This window comes from Bradysia coprophila, unplaced genomic scaffold, assembly GCF_014529535.1.
Source record: "Bradysia coprophila strain Holo2 unplaced genomic scaffold, BU_Bcop_v1 contig_94, whole genome shotgun sequence".
In the NCBI taxonomy this organism is placed as follows: Eukaryota; Metazoa; Arthropoda; class Insecta; order Diptera; family Sciaridae; genus Bradysia; species Bradysia coprophila.
This window is the reverse complement of record NW_023504022.1, coordinates 9,474,386-9,493,799: the sequence shown is the minus strand read 5'-3', so window position 1 is coordinate 9,493,799 and position 19,414 is coordinate 9,474,386. Positions and strand designations below refer to the sequence as shown.

General features: G+C 35.7%; 1 protein-coding gene across 2 annotated transcripts; it reads left to right on the top strand.

Moving 5' to 3' along the window:
• Positions 1–7,588: 7,588 nt before the first annotated feature.
• On the top strand, positions 7,589–18,693 carry LOC119085314. 2 transcript variants are annotated; one of them, XM_037195692.1, is made up of 5 exons: positions 7,589–7,833; positions 7,901–8,212; positions 15,000–15,059; positions 15,418–15,692; positions 15,763–18,693. In XM_037195692.1, exons 3-5 carry the CDS (start codon positions 15,045–15,047, stop codon positions 18,290–18,292), a joined length of 2,820 nt encoding a protein of 939 aa, XP_037051587.1. In that variant the 5' UTR covers positions 7,589–7,833; positions 7,901–8,212; positions 15,000–15,044; the 3' UTR covers positions 18,293–18,693. The 2 variants fall into 2 exon arrangements, with proteins under 2 accessions (XP_037051587.1, XP_037051588.1); XM_037195693.1 differs by having other exon boundaries at positions 7,746–7,833; positions 7,942–8,212.
• The last annotated feature ends 721 nt before the right edge of the window (positions 18,694–19,414 follow it).

The following is a 19,414-nucleotide window of genomic DNA, read 5'->3' as shown; positions in this document are numbered from 1 at the left end:
CCCAATAAGTGCTTTACGGTTTTTCGAAGATATCTCCGGACATTCAAACGTTACACTCGTAAATGATACATCGAATGAAAGGTATTTACCGATCGACAAAAAAAAGTTTATGGAAATCGGATGACCGACTCGTGAGTTAGACCCCTTGGTGTGAAACAGGCACAGGGCGGCAAGCAGTTTTTGCTTGTAGGTCGGCCACATTTGAACATATTTCGTCTGTTTTAGCTTTATTAGATAGGTATTGACCGTACTAATCAGGGAAAAAAAAGTTTTTGAAATTATGTTCACCGGAGCGTGAGCTAGGTCTCTTGGAGTGAGCTCTTATCTGGCTACTCGGCCGTACAGTGAACGTGGAGTATTTTGTCAATATCTCGAGTAAATTTTGACCGAACTTCATGATTTTTTTTGTTTGAAAGGCATTAACGAATGTAAATCGTCGGCAAAATTTCAGGTCTCCTAACAAAATGGCTGCCGGCGGCCATATTGGATTTTATTAAAAGTGATATAAAGTGGGAAAAATGATGCTTAGAGAGTTTCTGTTAACATGGAAATAATGTGTTAAGTGTGAGGGGTTTCAGGGATTCCATATATGGACATCTATATATACCTATATACAGCTATATTGAGCTATATACAGGCATATAGAGATATATAATAGCAAATTCCTCTGTGAAATGTTTATTTACAGTGAAATATAGGTAAATATAGCGGTATATAGCTGTTTAAATAGGAATTTATGAAATTTGTCTTCGTACGGGGCTGTCTATATTGCCTCCGGCAATTTAGTTGTATATGATAACAAGGCAAAGAGTGGATAATGTAAGTGATTTTAAAGGGAGAATAGTTTTTCAGCAGAGAAGAAAATGAAGTAAGAGAAATGAAGAGTTTCACATTAAAGGCTTTTGATACGAATAGGTGTTTCGTACGGGTCGGCGTTAGCTATGTTTTTTTCTAAATATCTCCGCTCTAGACCGCTTCTCTTCTAGAAAGTTGAAAAATAAAAAATCAATCTGTCTTTCAAGTACTGAGTACCTAATATAGTGACTTTATCATAAGATAATGCAACGTTTAGCTCCAGCTGTTTTCACCATTTAAATAACATTGTAAAAACAGCTGCGGCAAAACGTTGCACAATCTTATGATAAAGTCACTGTAAGAACTGGGAGTGTAAAAGATTCAACTAATTGGAAATTACATTGTCAGAGTTTACTCGTTTGAACTCCCTGGGAAAGTCCACGTCCAGTCGTATATTGACAAGATCAAGCCATTTTCTCCAATAGCAGATAGTGTTTCTTGTCGTCTTCTACTGTAAAATCAAATTCAATTTTTAGACCCGTACGAAGTACTGGGGTCTTATGGGTTTACGCATACGTTTGTAACACGTCGAATTGGACTCCCTGAGTAAGGGGAAACCTATTGTGGTTGTACATAGATGGCAAATCAGCGGAAAAAAAAATGTCCGTCTGTCCGTCTGTCTGCACGATAACTTGAGTAAAACACATCCGATTTCTAAAATTCTTTTTATTCCCGTTTGGTATTATCAAAAGAGAGGCTAAGTTCGAAGATGAGTGATTTTGGGTCGACCCCTCCCGAGCTGGGGCCCAATAAGTGCTTTACGGTTTTTTGAAGATATCTCCGGACATTTAAACGTTACACTTGTAAGTGATACGTCAAATGAAAGGTATTTACAATACCGATCGACAAAAAAAAAAGTTTATGGAAATCGGATGACCGACTCGTGAGTTAGACCCCTTGGTGTGAAACAGGCACAGGGCGGCAAGCAGTTTTTGCTTGTAGGTCGGCCACATTTGAACATATTTCGTCTGTTTTAGCTTTATTAGATAGGTATTGACCGTACTAATCAGGGAAAAAAAAAGTTTTTGAAATTATGTTCACCGGAGCGTGAGCTAGGTCTCTTGGAGTGAGCTCATGAATTTTCTTTTGTTTGAAAGGTATTAACGAATGTAAATCGTCGGTAAAATTTCCGGTCTCCTAACAAAATGGCTGCCGGTGGCCATATTGGATTTTATTAAAAGTTATATATCTTGGGGAAAATGGTACTTAGAGAGTTTCTGTTAACATGGAAATAATTGGTTATGTGTGTGGGGTGTTTCAGGCATTCCATATATGGACATCTATATACAGCTATATTGAGCTATATACAGGCATATAGAGCTATATTACAGCATATTCATCGGTGAAATGTGTATTTATATGTAAATATAGCGGTATATAGCTGTTTATATAGGAATTTATGAAATTTGACTTCGTTCGGGGCTGTCTATATTGCCTCCGGCAATTTATTTGTGTATGATAACAAGAAAAAGACTGGGTAATGTAAGTGAAAATTACCAAACATCTAACATAGCTTTTCAGTAGAGAATGAAGTAAAAGAAATGAAGAGTTTCACAGTAAAGGCTTTTGATACGAATAGGTGTTTCGTACGGGTCGGCGTTAGCTATGTTTTTCTTTAGTGAATTAGACTCTGATTTTTAAACACATCTCGTCGACTTGAATTCCGAACACAACAAGTGTGACTAAAACGTACAGAAATTGTCGTACGGTTCTGCATCAAGTAACAAGTAAGTAAGGCCTCGAAATGTACTCTATCCTCAGTTTTCTCTGGAACTTCGTTGAAAATGAATTGTATTACTGCAACAATGTCTTTAACAGAGATACAGATCGGTTATCGGCGTGTAATAATCTTAAAATTTTGTACTTTTTGTATGCCGTTCCGAAACAGAAACAAAAATGCCGGATATTATAAGACAAAAGTCGTTTACCTCTCTACTGATGGTGGTATCTTAAACGCTTTTTATTTCTTATTCAACAACAAAAAAACCAAACCCAACAATTTCTCGCACATTTAATATGGACCTGTAATTAAAAACTTAACTATATCTATCACCCATCAGGTTGTTAAACCGAAACGACATATCAATTGCATACATACTTCGGTGAGAAGACAATTTACTTTCGATTTTTAGACGGTCTGTATATGGGTTGATGATTGGTTGGTACATACACAAAAACTGTGATGACTTCTTTTTTTTTTCTCTTCGCTGTTATTGCTTTACTTCGGAAAATATGCTCATACATGCTTGGAAACAAGTCGTATATTTAAGGTAATTTTATAACTCATCGATGATGACAATAAATTGTTGGATTAAAAAAAAAAACCAACATCAACCAACGATAATAACACGTTCACTTTCGCAGAGACCATATTTTAAAATTCAACGAAAAATTGCGATCATGTACACACCGGTCACAGAAAATTATATTCAAGCGTAATTTCTGTCTGCGATGAATTTAATCAATTTCTTGTTATATAGATGCTGGCACTGACAGATTTCGTTCAAATCAATTCGCAAAGAAAGTCTGTGCTGATCTGTAATGTGTGAGTAAGAAGCGGTCAACACATTCTTCCGCATACATTTCAATATTAAACGTCTTTTCATGGGATATGAATGTAATGTTGAAACCGGGAGGGGACCCATACAGAATAATATTTGGTTTGTTTTCTTTTGAGAAATCTCTCACATCCTGTGTGTCCCTATGACGGTATATATATGCGTGCACTGTGTTCGTTCGTCTGACTTTTGAATATAATTTTGTTTGCTCATTTCGTATTCCAGTCAGTTTTTGCGACACGTGCTTGTAAATACTACGAAATTTATTAAGAAATACCTACTTCATGATATGATAGTTAGAGGTAGAACTCGAATACTATGCATGCTAAAAACCATGTAACTTTTGGCAATAATTTATCATACAAAACGTGATCTTATCGAAATTGACTGTAAATTTATTTAAAAAAAAAAATGGGAAAGGACAAAATGTCTCGAGGGTTCGTGGGATTTTTTTTCGCCTCCTTCTTCTTCGTCTCTCTCGTTTTGGGTATTTTTTTTCCGCTTTAAAACAAAAGGAAAGGAAAAAATCTTACATCAATAATGTTATAAACGGTACAGTCTTGATGTTACTGCCAGATATAAGAAATTAGTTGTAAAGAATGGGTTTTTATGGAGTCGCAAATTATGATAAATTATGACGCGAATTTATATCGCTAGCTCGGGGTATAAAGTATTTACACGCATTCGTGTTTGCTGATTGGGTGTTTTCGTTTCGCACAAGGAATAGGTAATTCAATGGGCCGTTGTGTATTGGAAATTGTGTAATATTTTCGTTGTCGCCTAGAAATTAGTATGAAATGTGTTGTTTGGCGCAGATTTGTATACTTATTGAAAGCAATCAATGAGAGAATTGCTTCATTTTTTGATTTGATTTGTTTTTCCGGAAGTCTGACTTAACGTGACTTCCGAACCACACCTCATAGTATGAAAATACTCTCCGAGGAAGTTAGGCTTCTTAATTGATATCTAGCCTAAATGTAGGCTAGACATTATGCACACAAATTGATCGTATTTGGGTTACATCATACGAGTCATTTAGTGTGTATATCGTTCCAGCCACCAAACAAACTGCAACACCAAAATTATGAAGCTTGCGTGAACAATAAGGTGCTCGCACTACCATTGCGAGGAAAATTCCAAGTGGAATTGTCTGATACGGAAATCAAACCCGGATCATTTTGGTGAAAGGCTAGAACATATACGTAACTTTGAGCCATCCCGTTCGGTTGTGTATCTTTATTTAACTTTTCTAGAGTGAACTCACGTATTTATCTCTTCATATATTTACAGTCGGTAAAAATACCAATAAGAAACATGGTTTCACACTCTCAAAATGTGTTGTACTTGCAAAAGTTATTTGTTTACAAACAACATGAAAATGCACCAGGTGCATGCAATTTTGTAAGGTTTTATAAACATTTAAATTAACATAAATTACAACTACCGAAAAATGAAAACATAAAACTCGTCGCGATAAAAAATGTTTACCAAGAAAGATAAACTGACCTTGGACAACTATGACACCACGGTTCAAATAACACGAGCATATCACGAGTAACAACTGTGAACTATTACAAAAATGACATGCTAAAAGTGCAAAACTTAAAAGAAATGATTGACCTCTTTGGTAAATGTTCAAATGAATATCAATAAGTCATCGCATGCATAAGTCAAAGTGAGTGTGTCTCACAAAGTTGTCTTTTGCTGATTCTCATAGCACTTGTCTAAACCTCGTCTAAGACCTTGTCTAAGACTAAACCTCGTGTCGACTCAGGGATTTTGATCGAAAAACTAAACTATTTTTCGACCCGCCCATCGAGACTGTCACTTCATTTGGTATTTACAAATAGCTTAAAGCTTAAATTACATTGGATGCTGCAACAAGTAATGCCTTTTCTTAGCTAAAAACAGTTACCGAAGCAGGTTCCTCAAATACAGACGAGTTAGTTTTTTGTGTAACGCATAGTTGTTTGCGGATTAATGAATTACGCAGCAGCATCTGGTTTATTGTCTATCAAGCGAATGTTGATTACAGTCAGAGACAGTGAAATTTAAGCATGCATTTGCTTCAGCTGTTTTTCAGCTGATTCTATCAAAACTGTTTATTGTTGTTTATACGGATAACGCCGCTACACGCACGAGCGTGGTAGTTGTAAAACCGTATTAGGTCTGATAGACAGTTTTGAATTGTTGTGTGGATCAGCTGAAAAACAACTGAAGCAAATTCATGCTTAAATTTCACTGCCTCCAACTGTATCACTTTATTTAAATGCCTTTTCCGGGCGGAAATACGCTTTTCCATTTTCCGGAAAAAACGGTATTCTGTTTTGTATTCACTACAATATATAGAACAAAATTGTTTCATTAAGATCTAAAAGCGAGCGGAATTACAGTAGCTCTCGCACTAATACGAACTTCAATAGTTTTCGAACAGAATCGTTGTTGTAAAAACGTTCAACATAAGTTTCAGTTTTCAAAACAAATGAGTATTTTCGACACTCTAACAAGCGAAATCCGTGGGTGCTTCGGCTTTTATGATTTGGCCGTACCTAGGGCTCTGGTGGCACCAACGACATCGTTGGTTCCAAACTCACTTTCTGGATGCGTCGTTTCTTTAAACATTTTTTTTGTAAGCTCTTCCGGCATGCCACCCACATATTCAAAAACGTTTACCATCGAAAATAGTAATTCAATTAATTAGACTGCACGATACCGCATTGTTTCACTTTCATCCTTAGTATCTTCACTCTCCACGTGAAACATTAGTTCAAATCAAAATATTGGGATAGTGAGAGAAAAAAATATTTAAATTCAAAATTATCGACATCCAATGTCGGATGAATAAGAAAAAGTTTGTTGGTCAAAAGAGAAACGGTGATATAAGAATTCTCATTTTTTTTTAAATATTACTTTTTGAACATTCATTTAATGTAATGTAACGAGATATTAAGCCATTTATAAGAGCATTTATCATTTATTCCGTTTATTATACAAACATAAACACTCATGACAACCAGATCTATCTAAACCGAACGAAAATTTGAATATCCAAAAGCAATAAATTATATTTCTTTCTCCGCATTATATTTATTTAAATAAATGTCTTCGGTAATTCGCCTATCATTAAAATAAATTCGATTGTATCAGCTCTAGAAAGACTGAAGAAAGTTTTGTTATTCGAAGGTTAATCTAATTCAATAGAAAAATCAAATCAGCGCGATCAAATCAAATCAAATAATACTCGAACCAGTACCCAACAAACCAACAAAAAAAAAATCTACAAAAATTTTAAATCAAATTGCCTTGCGTTCACGCAAATCTATATGTACACGGACCGATGATGGAGGAAAAAAAACAGATCTCAATATACTCAAAACACTTCCACTGTCTCTTGTCTATAATGAATCAATGGACCGTAACTTTTCAGCCATTGACATTGACTTTGAATAAGCTTCAGGGCAAAAGTAAGTAGATGTTAAAAAAAAGAGTTAACTCTCAAAACATTCCTAATGATCGGTACACGTACACAGCCAGTGTATACGAATAAATGTTAATTTTGCTTCACCAATATTTTCAGGTGCACGTTCATTGCTCATAAATATCATTACAACTCAATACGATAACATTTGTGGTATAAAATTGTAGATTTTTTTGTGCGGTATACATACACTGTGTATATTATAGATTGCTAGAGGAATGTGCCGACAATTTCAACTTGACTCCAATATACTCAACACGATCCATTCACGGACCCAAAAAGATCACAACATTTTAACCAATTCTGATTGCGAGCAAAAGAAAGGGAAAATTCTCTTTTTATCGTTGTTGCTGTAATGGCTGTGTTGTTTTATCGATAAGCGGTTTGACTCGTTTACGTATGGATACGTTAATCTCACAAAAAACACTGTTTTAAAATTGAAGTATTAAAATAAATGAATGGAGCAAAACATAAACAACAACGAAGTAAAAAAAAACAAAATGTGTTGTAAGTACAACCAGCCGCAAGATGATTTGCGACAGATCTGGTTTGGTTGTAAGAGAAAGGTGTGTACAGAACTATACCAAATTTCAGAGGCGTCGGTTGATATGCGGTAAAATTGAAACAAATTCAGTCAGTTCGAAGGTGTTATTACGCATAGACAGAGAGGCGGTTTAATGTGTTGATCCAAAGTAAGTGGCAGCAGAGCTCAACAAAACGAAAAATCGAAAAATATTCAGAGAAATTGTGAACCGCGCCACTGATTATTTGAACAGTGAAAGCCCTTAAAACAGGTGTACGGTTCGGTTAATTGAGGGGGAACTATTTAATACTGGAGCAATATTTGTTAAACATATCAGTCAATCGGAAGAGGCTGTAGGATATAGTCACAAACAGAGTTTTCTTATTCTATTCAAATTATACATTCTCCGGTACAGAGAGGTACATAAAAACACCTTTTAGCACCCGACACTCGAGCTGAAATTATTTTTTTTCCTTCTCAATTCAGTGTGTTGATTGTGATCGTTTTTCTATTGTGATATGTTCCAGAGATGATCATCTCAGCGAAACGAAAACAAAAGCGGAATTTATGATTCTTCTGAATAATTTTTTGTTTTAAAGTTTTGAGATAACAACCGAAACGAAAAGTTGAGCTTTTTTTTCGCTATTGTGGCAGTTGCATTGTTGGAAATTTCGTACACTTTTGAAGAATGTGAAATGTGATCAGACACACGATAAGAGAGTGTTCTTGTGCCGAATAATGTAAATTTGTATCGTTTCCACTTATGATTATGGATTATTGAAACGTATATTGTGTTCGGTAAGTCATTATGGTACCTAGATGCAAAAATGATTTTATTTTTCTTAAATTTTATTTCCAATCCGAAACACTCACTGTTCGGTGTACATCATTTACCGTGAATGATAAAATCAATTTTTTTTTGTAAACATAATTCGATCAGCTTTTGATTAAAAATGGAAAGTGTTTTAATGGAAATTCTTGATTCAATTAAGTGACTTGATTTTGAAATTAATTCATTGACAACACACGTAGTATACTACGAACAGAATTATTATTGTTAGGAGAAATTTGATTAGCTTATGGTGTATGGCACACGATGAAAATGTTGAATAAAATTTATCTTTTTCCATTTACATTTGCTACCTTTGTAATGGAACATCATCGAATAATATGCATGTAGGACAGTAGGGTATACACGCTGATTATTCGCTATATGAAAATTGATTAAGTTGCGTTGGGGAAATTATTTAAATTTTGAAAAGACTCGACACATTCGCATCGAATTGCAATGCGGTTAGAGTGCGAATCGAATGGTCAATTTTGTTTTCGTAATTGGATTCGATGTGTTCGACCAGTTATCAGCACAACAATTCTTTTTTCCTTTCGAATTTGATTTTGTACATTTTTTCAATTTATTTTCGGTTTTGTTACCATTTATCACGAACAGAAATGTTTTTTATGGATATGTACGATACAATGGGTTTACTCAAAATTAATTTCGGATGCATTTGTAATACAGATCACACTTTCATAAGGGAGTATGCAAGCATTTTCGTGATGTATGAGGATGTAGGAAGATCATGCCCAAAACACTTGGCAAAAGTTTTAGTTGGAAGGGATCATTTTGGGAAAAAGGGATTCTTTTGAAAAATAGCCTACCGAAATCGGAAGCATTTTCTATTGAATTTTTTTTTATGTGCCTAGAAAGGACTTCGACCCTAGAAGCCAAAACCACTTTCAAAAAAATTCTTCAAAGCTTGTGTGGCTGGTGAAAGGTGAGCAAAAACCGAAAAATTACAATTTTCTTACAAAAATTTCTCCAGTTATACGAGCCGTACAGGGTCGTGTGGGGTGTCCTTAGAAAGGTAATCACATGTACTATTGAGCCGAATAGGGACTTGATGGTTTTGAAATTCATCCACACTAAAATATGTGCAGTTGAAGTTTTCAACCGAAGACTTACACTGTTCTTACAGAAATTTCTCGAGGTACACAAAACGTACATGGTCGTGTGGGGTATCATTTGAAAGGTAATTCTTTGTGCTTTTGGGACAAATAGGGCTTATGTGGTTTGGATGCATCTACGATGAAATAGAAGTTGAAGTGTTTAAGTGCCCATATTTCATCGCAATGGTAGTCAATAAAGTTTATATGTAAACTGCAAGAATCTGTTAAAGACGGCGAAGAGAATATAAGTAAAGTGGTATGTGGCTAATATTGTCTTATGTAGTAAAATTTATGACAAAACTAATGAAGTACAAGATTTTGTAAAATTTAAAAAAAAACTTAAATCGAAAGAAGTAATAGAGACGATATTTCACCGTCTGTTAAAGTTTACCGGTACTTCTGAGTAATAGTCGAAATAACAAGTTCACTGAAGATATGTTTATTGGATACGCGCGATGCTTCCCCAAATTATTGTGGTCCTAGCATTTATAAACAAAAATTATTTGAAATTGACAGGAGAATTTATCGTTTCCAGTTCCCATACGTCTGTTTTCTCTTTTTCGCTTATGCAATAAAGCAACGCATTGACATATGCGTCTCCTCATATATCAACAATCTACTACTTTGCACAGTTACATAGGAGAGTGATTTTTACAAAAGAAGAAACATTTGAAAGTTTTGGGAAATATGACACAAGATATGTGTAACAGTTATTTACATAATTAGGAGTTTACGTGTGAGTTTTGCTGATCCGACGCAAGACCTGTAAAATATATATGAAACTGCAATACATCACTGCACTGTAAATATGTATTTGACAATTGAGAAAAGGTGTTTGTTTAAAAGCAGTGAAGACTATTGAAACATTACTTTTCGATGGTGTTTTTTGTGACACGAGCTGGGAGCGTTGAAACGCAACTTTTAATGTTCTTTCCAAGTCAAACACAATATTTTGCACAGCAAACACAGCACTTCTAATATCATGAACACTGAATTGACAAGTGTCAAATTTGGAGGCTTTAGTGATGATAGCTACCGCTTCCGATTGTTTGTATTGAATGTTTTACCTCATACAAAGAAGTAGAAGATACATCTATCCTAACAAACGAAGTGCCTTCTGTGATCTCGTCAGCATCCAACGATTTTCTATTAATGCTAGGACCAGTGCTGTGCAACGAAACAACTTAAAGTTTAATGACCGAGGGCGAGACAGTTATTCTCTCTTACTGAGTTGTAAAAAGTGTTTTGACTCTGTCTTCAAATTGAATTTAAATATGAAATGTTATTATAAGCCGGCACTGCTTTGATGTCCCCTGATGATGATACGAGACATAAATTGAAAAATTTCAAAACTTTGATCTAGGGCACATCTACGCTCTCGTATCAAATTTGTAAAATTTTCAATTTCAATAGATTATGTTTTCTTCGTGTCTCGTTAACCATGTGATAATCACGCAATTTCACGCAATTAAAAATAATTTCAAAAATTTTAAATTCACCAAATCATCAACGATTTTTCTTCTCTCTTGTATACACTGCACACTAGCTACTTGCTTGGATCGAGACATTTTCGGCTGATTTTTATAACTTTTATATTTAAAAAGAAAAGAAACGACGAAAAAAAAAACTTTTGCCCATAATTCGATTTCATCCTCGTTTATACGCTTCACTCTAATTACTTTACGGTAATTAGCATGATTCTATGTTTCAAATGTTGTAAAATCGCAATTAATTCTGTTGCTATTGACTATTAATGAAACGTGAGGACGAATATGTTTAAATAAATTAGTTGAGGTGATATGTGCTGTGCCACTGGATGTAAATTGTATGGGATATAATATGTTATAGTTCAATCATACGTACACTACGTATACACAGTATAACATGTAAATACAACTGTCCATCTAAATTAATTGTCATTAGGTTGGAAATCTCTGCGGGAAATGATATGGTTTTCACATAATATAAATAACAATGTGCAATCTTATCAATCAAATATTCATTCGTTAACATAATATTCTCGTTAATTTTCGCCATGATATTCTACTCTCTATCTCTGTATAACAAAATGATGCATGGTGACTTTGCTACACACCATAATAATATTGGATACACTGCATACTACGGCTGATACCATATTTTACAGTCTATCTATCGATGAAATGTATGATAATGGAAGAGCGCAATGGGTGGTTAATTGGTGTTTGTTTCATGTTGCTATTATTGAGTAAAGGTATAGTTTTCCTTTGAACGGTTTGATATCAACTTTGACTCTAATTCACTGAAAGTATACAACGTACACACATCATTCGGAGGTAATAATGGATAATGAGTTTTCGTATATCGTTTGAAAATAGGCAATTTAAAATAAATTAAACTTTTCTCTCTCTCTCTCTCTCTCCATAAGTGTGTTGTGTATACACATTACGTATTTTACGAAAAGAGACACAATAATATCCATAAAATACATTTCATTGGACACACAATCAACCGTTATTAATTCTATATTGATTAGGGGTCGTTAGCAAAACGGCCACAATCTGTAAATTCAACGGTCACGCTTTTCCCAGTGCGAGTTTAGTGTTATCGTTCACTTTACCGTTGAATTTAAAGTTAGCGGTCGTTTGGCTCACGACCCCTATTGTCAGTTCATGGGCTCGACTGTTCTCTTCTCTGAACAATTTCGCAAATCGATTCCAATTAATTGAGAAATTTTTGTCGTTTCCCTGATAAGATATTACGTTTTATTCTGGTTCAATTAAAAACTTCTAGTAGGAATGGTAGACTGATTTCGAATTTTTGTGCAGACCGTACTCATAAAGTTCTGTGATTGTAAAAAAGAAATAATCTTTTCAATACCCTGCAGACAGAATGTCTTCAGGGACATTTTACTTATACCTGTCTGTATACTTTGCCAGCTTTGAAATCATATAGAAAAGCGTATCAAAAAAAAATAAATTCAACAAATTAGAAAAAAAGTAATGAGAATATCGATTACGACTGTTCCAAGTTCCATAATAGTCATTTGAATAACAAGGAATAAAAAGTTGAAATTACAGGTTTCTGAATGTAGTTTGTCGTTCCGTGGCCAATAAGCGCAACGAAAACTAGAGTTTCTAACTTATGAAGGAAGTAAGTGAAATTTCGATAGGAATTTGCTTCCAGCTGTTCACTGACAAAAAAAAAAATTAAAAAATTACCTGCGGCAGGTAACTTATCTTCAGGCAATATTTTTTTAATGGAAAATCAAGTTATCTGGTAATGTGCTTTTTATATTACAAAAAAATTTACCTGGACACGACTCTGAAACCTTTTTTGTCGGTGTTTATGCGGGTGGAATAGTTGCTCGCACGTGCGTTTGGTAAGATTGTAAAACGATGTGTCATTAGTTTTGTTTGCTTGAGAAGAACAGCTGAAGCAAATTCCTATCTAAATACTAATAGTGTAGTTCTGTGTAGTTCTAGGTTAAAAGAATTGATTTACTCTATCGGCGGATACAGTCAGTCTGTATTATTAATAACATGTGAGAAGCAGCAAGAGTATCACGATGTAATCCAGTACTGACATGAATGTTATAACGAATGAAGTAAAAGATTTTATATAAAAAATTAGTCGATATTTTGAACAACGGATTAATGAATAAATCGTGCCGTTTCTCGAAATTTCTTCAAACTCTCGAAATGCTTCGAAAATTATTTTCAGGATAATCGGAAAATTTCGCGAAAATATTTTCTCGAAAATAGGCTCTGGTTTTATTGCTTTATTAGTCTAACAATAGTTCAAATCCCGGTGGTAATATCTTGGAGATGTCCGGGTGAGAGCCTCAAATGACGAACAGAATGGAATGTAGATATGACCGTATAAAAACTACTGTGACATTTTTGGTGAGAATAGGGTTCCCATTCGTCCTCTTTTTAGAGGACATGTCCTCTTTTTTCGGCTCGTTATTCTTTTTTACAAATATTCTAAGAACATTACTTTTTGATGAAAACGTCCTCTTTGTCCTCTTTTTCTCATGCCTTCTTCTTCTTTAAGTAAATTTGATGCAGCTCATACCTAAAAAACGAAACATTTTCGCTGCACGGCGTTAACTAATAATGTTCTCTGAAAGTTACTTATTAATACAACGAACTCGTCATCTCGAGAAAAAAAAAAATCGCTCGCTCCGCTCGCATTCTTTCATATATTAAAATAAAAGTTAGAAATTTGACAAGAAGGAAGTAGTGTAAAGTTGTGAGAGATCACGCAAGGATAAGGTAAAACGAAGTTTGTATTCAGGTAGTTTGGAGTAGATGTAATCACTGAGAAGGTATCCAAAAGAATATCAGGACAATTTCAGTGCATATAGCACAGAGCATTTTTGATTTTTTTGTTTTCACCATGACCTGTGGTGTAAATTACACAATAGTTGCACAAAGTGCATGTACAGTCGTTGTAATTCCGCGTCAGAAATTCACTTTTCGTCCTCTTTTTTGAATATGAAGGCGTCCTCTTTTTGTCCTCTTTTTTGACGCCGAAATGTCCTCTTTTACAAAATTGAAAAATGGGAACCCTAATTATGGGTTCCCACTAGCAATTTCTAAGCGTCGCATCGTAGGGGTATAAACAAAATTCCTGTTCATTTGCTTGATATAAAATATTAATATCTCAAGAATTGACCTCGGAAATTCTTTGGAAGTTTTTCTGTAAGTTTTAAATACATTGATGAGAAAGACATTAACTCCAAACTACAACACAACCTTTGAGAATCATGCCCACATGTGAGAGGGCGTGACGCAAGGCCTCTACCACAAAAATTTCACAAAATTTTAGGGACTAAGGAACATATTTACAGCAAATTTTTGACTTTCCGCCCATGAGTCGAATGGCTCCCAAACTTGGATATTTGTAATCTGGGACGCAAACTTTTTTTAAAAAAAATTTCTGCAGATTTTTGTTGTTAAAACTTTTGCGCTTAGACGCAGAATGAGTCTCCCTCAGAGATATCACTTATTTCGTAAGTAGACCCAAGTACTTGCGTCAGTTTCACCCTAAGAGGAATTTTTGACTAGTCGAATTTACTTGAGATTTTTGGTACAACTTTGCCACGCAAAAAAAAACAACAAATTTTTCGTATCTAAGCTGTTACTGCTAATCCCCTTCGTTTCGCTGATTTGTCTAATTTCGAATGTTACTTCAAATGACAGTAATCAGTGTAATATTATGTGAACACGGAAAAAAGACTTTTTGGTAGTATGTGCAGAACACAGACCAAAGTAACTACCACTGCTGATTAGAGAAATGAAGGTCTAATTTATGCAAAATAAAATATTCCAAAAAAAATGGAATTTCTTTGAGGAACATCGAATTACCTTTGCTGAACGCCGTCTTAATAATGCTCAGTTACAAAGACAATTCGTAATCATGGTATTTCATGAAAAAAATCTCTCCTAACACAATTTTACTTGACTGGACAAATTGTATGGCGCATAATATACATCCCAAAAGCGGGTCCATCAAACGTATTTTGTATAAAAGGAAACAAAAATGTTTAATTTAATATTCGAACCACTCAATTTTGTTAATTTAAAATTGAATACACAAATTTTCTTTTATTTTACAATTTTTTTTTCAACAAATTTTTTTCTATCTGTTTCAGAATTCGGAGCAACAGGATTCAATTAATTAATTGAAAGGGAAAAAAATGTTTCAGAGAAAGGTAATTGAGTTCAATTTCTTCCACACCAGCGGATATTTTGCTTCATTGTTTTAATTCATTTTATAAGGAGGGTTTAACATATTTTTTCTCCGTGTTCTATGCTGGAAATTTGAAATTCGAACACTTACCGGTGAAAGAATCGGAATCATTTCAATAATAATTTCTTATGGCAAATTGTATAAAAGGGTTTAAGCTTCCATTGACGAGAAATATGCCGTGCGTTTATGTCGTTTGATGTAATTTATCAATTTTATCCGAGTGGATAAGCTCAACAATTAAATTTCATTCACAAAAAAATTATTTTAATTGACTCAATTGATTGCTTAACGACTTATCCCATCCGTTCTTCCATTTCCAGAGAATTTATCTGGTTTTAGGCATTCTTGTCAATTACACCATTGCCGTAAAACCACCCGGATATGTAGAGAAGCCAAAGGAACCAGACCCAAATCCACCAAAATACGAATATGGCTATGCCGTAGCAAACCACGAAGATGCTGGATCACAAGGTCACAAAGAAACCAGAGATGGTGTTAATACTAAGGGCAATTATTATGTAAACCTTCCGTCGGGACTAGCGAATTCGGATGTACAATACATTGCGGATGATTGGGGATATCATCCAGTTGTAAGGTGCGTTGAAATTCTTTAGCTTTCCGTGACCGTTCTCTTTGATTGTAACTTGAATTGAAATTTATTGAAGATATGCAACCAAGGATGACCACAGTCACGCTTCTGGGCATTTTGCGTTAGGTCATGAGGCTGTGCAGGCATTGCATCTGAACCCTGCGCATCAAAACGTCGTTCCATCCAATTTCATTCAGCTGCAAACCGATCAATATCCGAGTCCTGAAGCACTGCAATTGGTTAGTGTCCCGCAAGTAAAGGATCCTGGTAGCGAGCAACTTGGGACACCGTTTCCATCGAATCATCGACCTTACTCGAACGATGATCCATTTAACAGCAACAAAAGAGATCCAAAAGTTACTCGTGTGCACCCCGTACAGGAACCACAACTGGACAATTTGCCGGATCAATCGATAAACGGTCAGAATTATCCACACGACAACAATCCGTCTGGACTGACCAAACTATTAGAAACCACTCAGAATTTGGTGTCTAACAAAGATGTCATCGACATCAATGGAGCGATCGAACATACACCGAAACCGTTGTTCACACCTACTATTAACGACCAATACAATGCGGCTAGTAATGGTCAACGCCACGCATTAGAATTGGATGCAAAACAGCAACAATCGGACGATGAATCTGATAAGTTTAGTAGTCCGATCGTGGTGGCCGATGAAAATGCAGTCAGCGAGAAGCCATCGGAGCTGATAAACATAGTACCATATGTCGAGTATTTGCCCCGACATCCGAAACAACGACCCGAGAAGCAGATTAACGTCGAAATTATCGATCAAAATAATGGCCAGTTCCTCAAGGAAACCACCCATTACGAGGTGCAAAACAATCAATATCTCGAGCAAAACGATGACCAGAAACTGATGGACAGCATTGTACTGCCACAAAAGGAAGCGCCGTCCAGACAGTTTCTGCGTAATTTTAAAGGAAACAAGATTCTATCGCCGAGCCAAGATAACACTGCTATCTACTCGACAACCAGTAGCACCACTCAGACAACATCCAAAAGCTACACCCAAGAAGAGATCTCTGTAACACAGAGTCCCATCTCAAACAAGTTTCTAGCTCCCATTCAAGCCGGATTGAGATTGTCGAACGAAGGGAAGAACATTGAGGACTGTTTGGATTTGGTGCAAAAGCAACCGTTGGTGAGTCATTCCGGGGCAGAAGCGGTCGACGGAAAGACAACCATCGTCGAAGTACAAAAGAGCTTAAACATCAAAAACATTCTCATCAGTCAGGAGGAGGAGAAGCCGAAACAAGTGATATACCAGCAGCCAGTGTTCGGAGCTCGTTTCATTCCGAAAAAATCGAAAATAATTCAGCAGAACGTTTACATTGACCGACCATATCCGGTTGAGGTGAATAAATACATCGAAAGGCCTGTCAGAGTCGAAGTTCCAGTCCCCGTCGATAGAATTGTCGAGAAACCTGTGCCATATCCGGTTCCCGTTGAAAGAATTGTCGAAAAACCAATTGAGCGAATTGTTGAAAAGACAGTGCCGGGACCGGTTCAAAATGTTGTTGTCGAAAAAATTGTAGAGAAGCCAATTCATCACACACACTACCAGCCTTACCAAGTCACCAAAACGGAACGTGTTCCCGTCCCATACGTTGTCGAAAAAATTGTCGATCGTCCCATAACAGTTGAGAAAATTGTCGAAAAGATTGTTGACCGGCCAGTTGAAGTGGAACGAATCGTAGAACGTCCATACAAAGAAGTGGTCGAAAAGTTCATTGATCGACCATATCCGGTAGAAGTGGAAAAGATAGTCGAAAAAGAAGTGAAAGTTGAAGTTCCCGTCGAGAAGGTTGTGGAGAAAATTGTTGACCGACCCGTCCCAGTCGAAGTGCCAGTAGATCGGCCGTATGCTGTAACTGTTGAGAAAATTGTGGAGAAATTCGTCGACAGACCAGTACCCTACGCCGTACATGTTCCTTACCCAGTTCCATATGCTGTCCATGTCGCTCCACCCAAACAACATCACACAATCATCAAAACGACAACACACGACCACGGCAAGAATCTATTCCACCTGAACCACAAAAAAACGAAACATGTCTTCCTACCCAACCCGCCAATCAGTCCACATTTTTCGAGTAACTCGATTCATCCTCCGGAAATTTCATCCATCAATCAACAACATCTTCATCTGCAACCACCCGTGTCCATCAACCATCATCATCACGAGTCAACCATTCTCAAGCCCATACACACAATATCCAATCAATTGATCCCACCAGCATTTCACTACCCAAATTTGAAACCGAAACCCGTCTACGGAGTGCCATTTCTCGGTCATTCAGCGAAAACAACTCATCTGTTCCCGAAACTTTTAAATTACGATAATCAATATGCGGGCAGTTTCGATTATCAGAGCCATATTTACAAGGATGATTATCTGGGTCCACCGCCGTCGCTGCAGCGATACACCAATATATGGTCATACAGACAAACGCCGAAATTCCGGCGAAACATCAATTTCGGAAAGTCGTTACGATGGGAATATGGATTCCGTCCCCCATTAATTCCGTCCGTTGAAATTGATGAACATGGAAATCCCATAAATAAGGAAAATAATTAAGAAAAATGAGTTTGAGCATTTTTACGATAAAATGCACATCTCTTCTCGACGCGGAAACTTGTAAATCCGCATATAATATCCATCTTTTGTACAGCATTTTTGTGCATAACATAGTGGGTGTTTTGTTGTTGCACTTTTTGAGAAATGAATGAATAGAGTTTTGAATTTCGTTTTTTTTTTATCGTTCGTTCGTTCGTCTTCTGTACTTTTTGTTTGAATAATTATATTCTCTTGTTGATTTTTCATTAATTTAATTGATTTATTAACTCTTTTATGAATTAAAAGTTATTATCATGAAACGTATACGTCATATTGATCTACCCCATTCTCTTTGTAAAACATTTTGTTGTTTTTTTTATTAATTATTTTATTTAATAAAGTTAAGTTTAGATTTTTGCTAATTTTCTTTTGTTATCGCTAATATATGCCATGAAACAGGAAATAAAATCATCAAATGCTGGACGTTCTTAAACGTAAGAAGCATCTATTAGTCATCTGTTATCGACGTTAATGACAAAAATAAGCGATGAAATCTGGCTAGACTCTTACATTCCAAAAATAATGTTGAAACAAATGAAGTAAAAGATTTTGCGTCAAACACACGGCGATACTTTAAACAAACGAAGTAAAAGATTTATAATCGTTTTATAACGGCAATGCGCTTCCCGTTATGGTGCAAATTGTAACAAAGAATTTTGAGATAGTGTAGTTGAAATAGAGTAATGGATTGTGTAATTAATGTAGAAGATGCTGTAAAAAACATTAGTTCAAAATCTTGTTTTCCCGATGGCAGGGGCACTTTTAAGCTTTTCGAGAAATTACACAGTTTTTCTCAAATGTTATTACGTACCTATTCGCAAATTTGAAAAGTGTGTAATTACCTTTTTGCGAATACACACTTTTGGAAAAAGTGTGTAATAATTACACACTTTACATAAAAACGGAAAATAATACCCTTCAAACAAAACTATTGTGCAATGACCTCAAAATCGCGCGAGCGATGTTTTGACCGTATCGAATTTTCCCTCTCTGTTCTGACAGACAATTTGCAGTAATTGTACCGGAGAACACTGTTGGTACAAGCCAGATCGAAATATTACTGTGCGAATAAACGAAACTCTT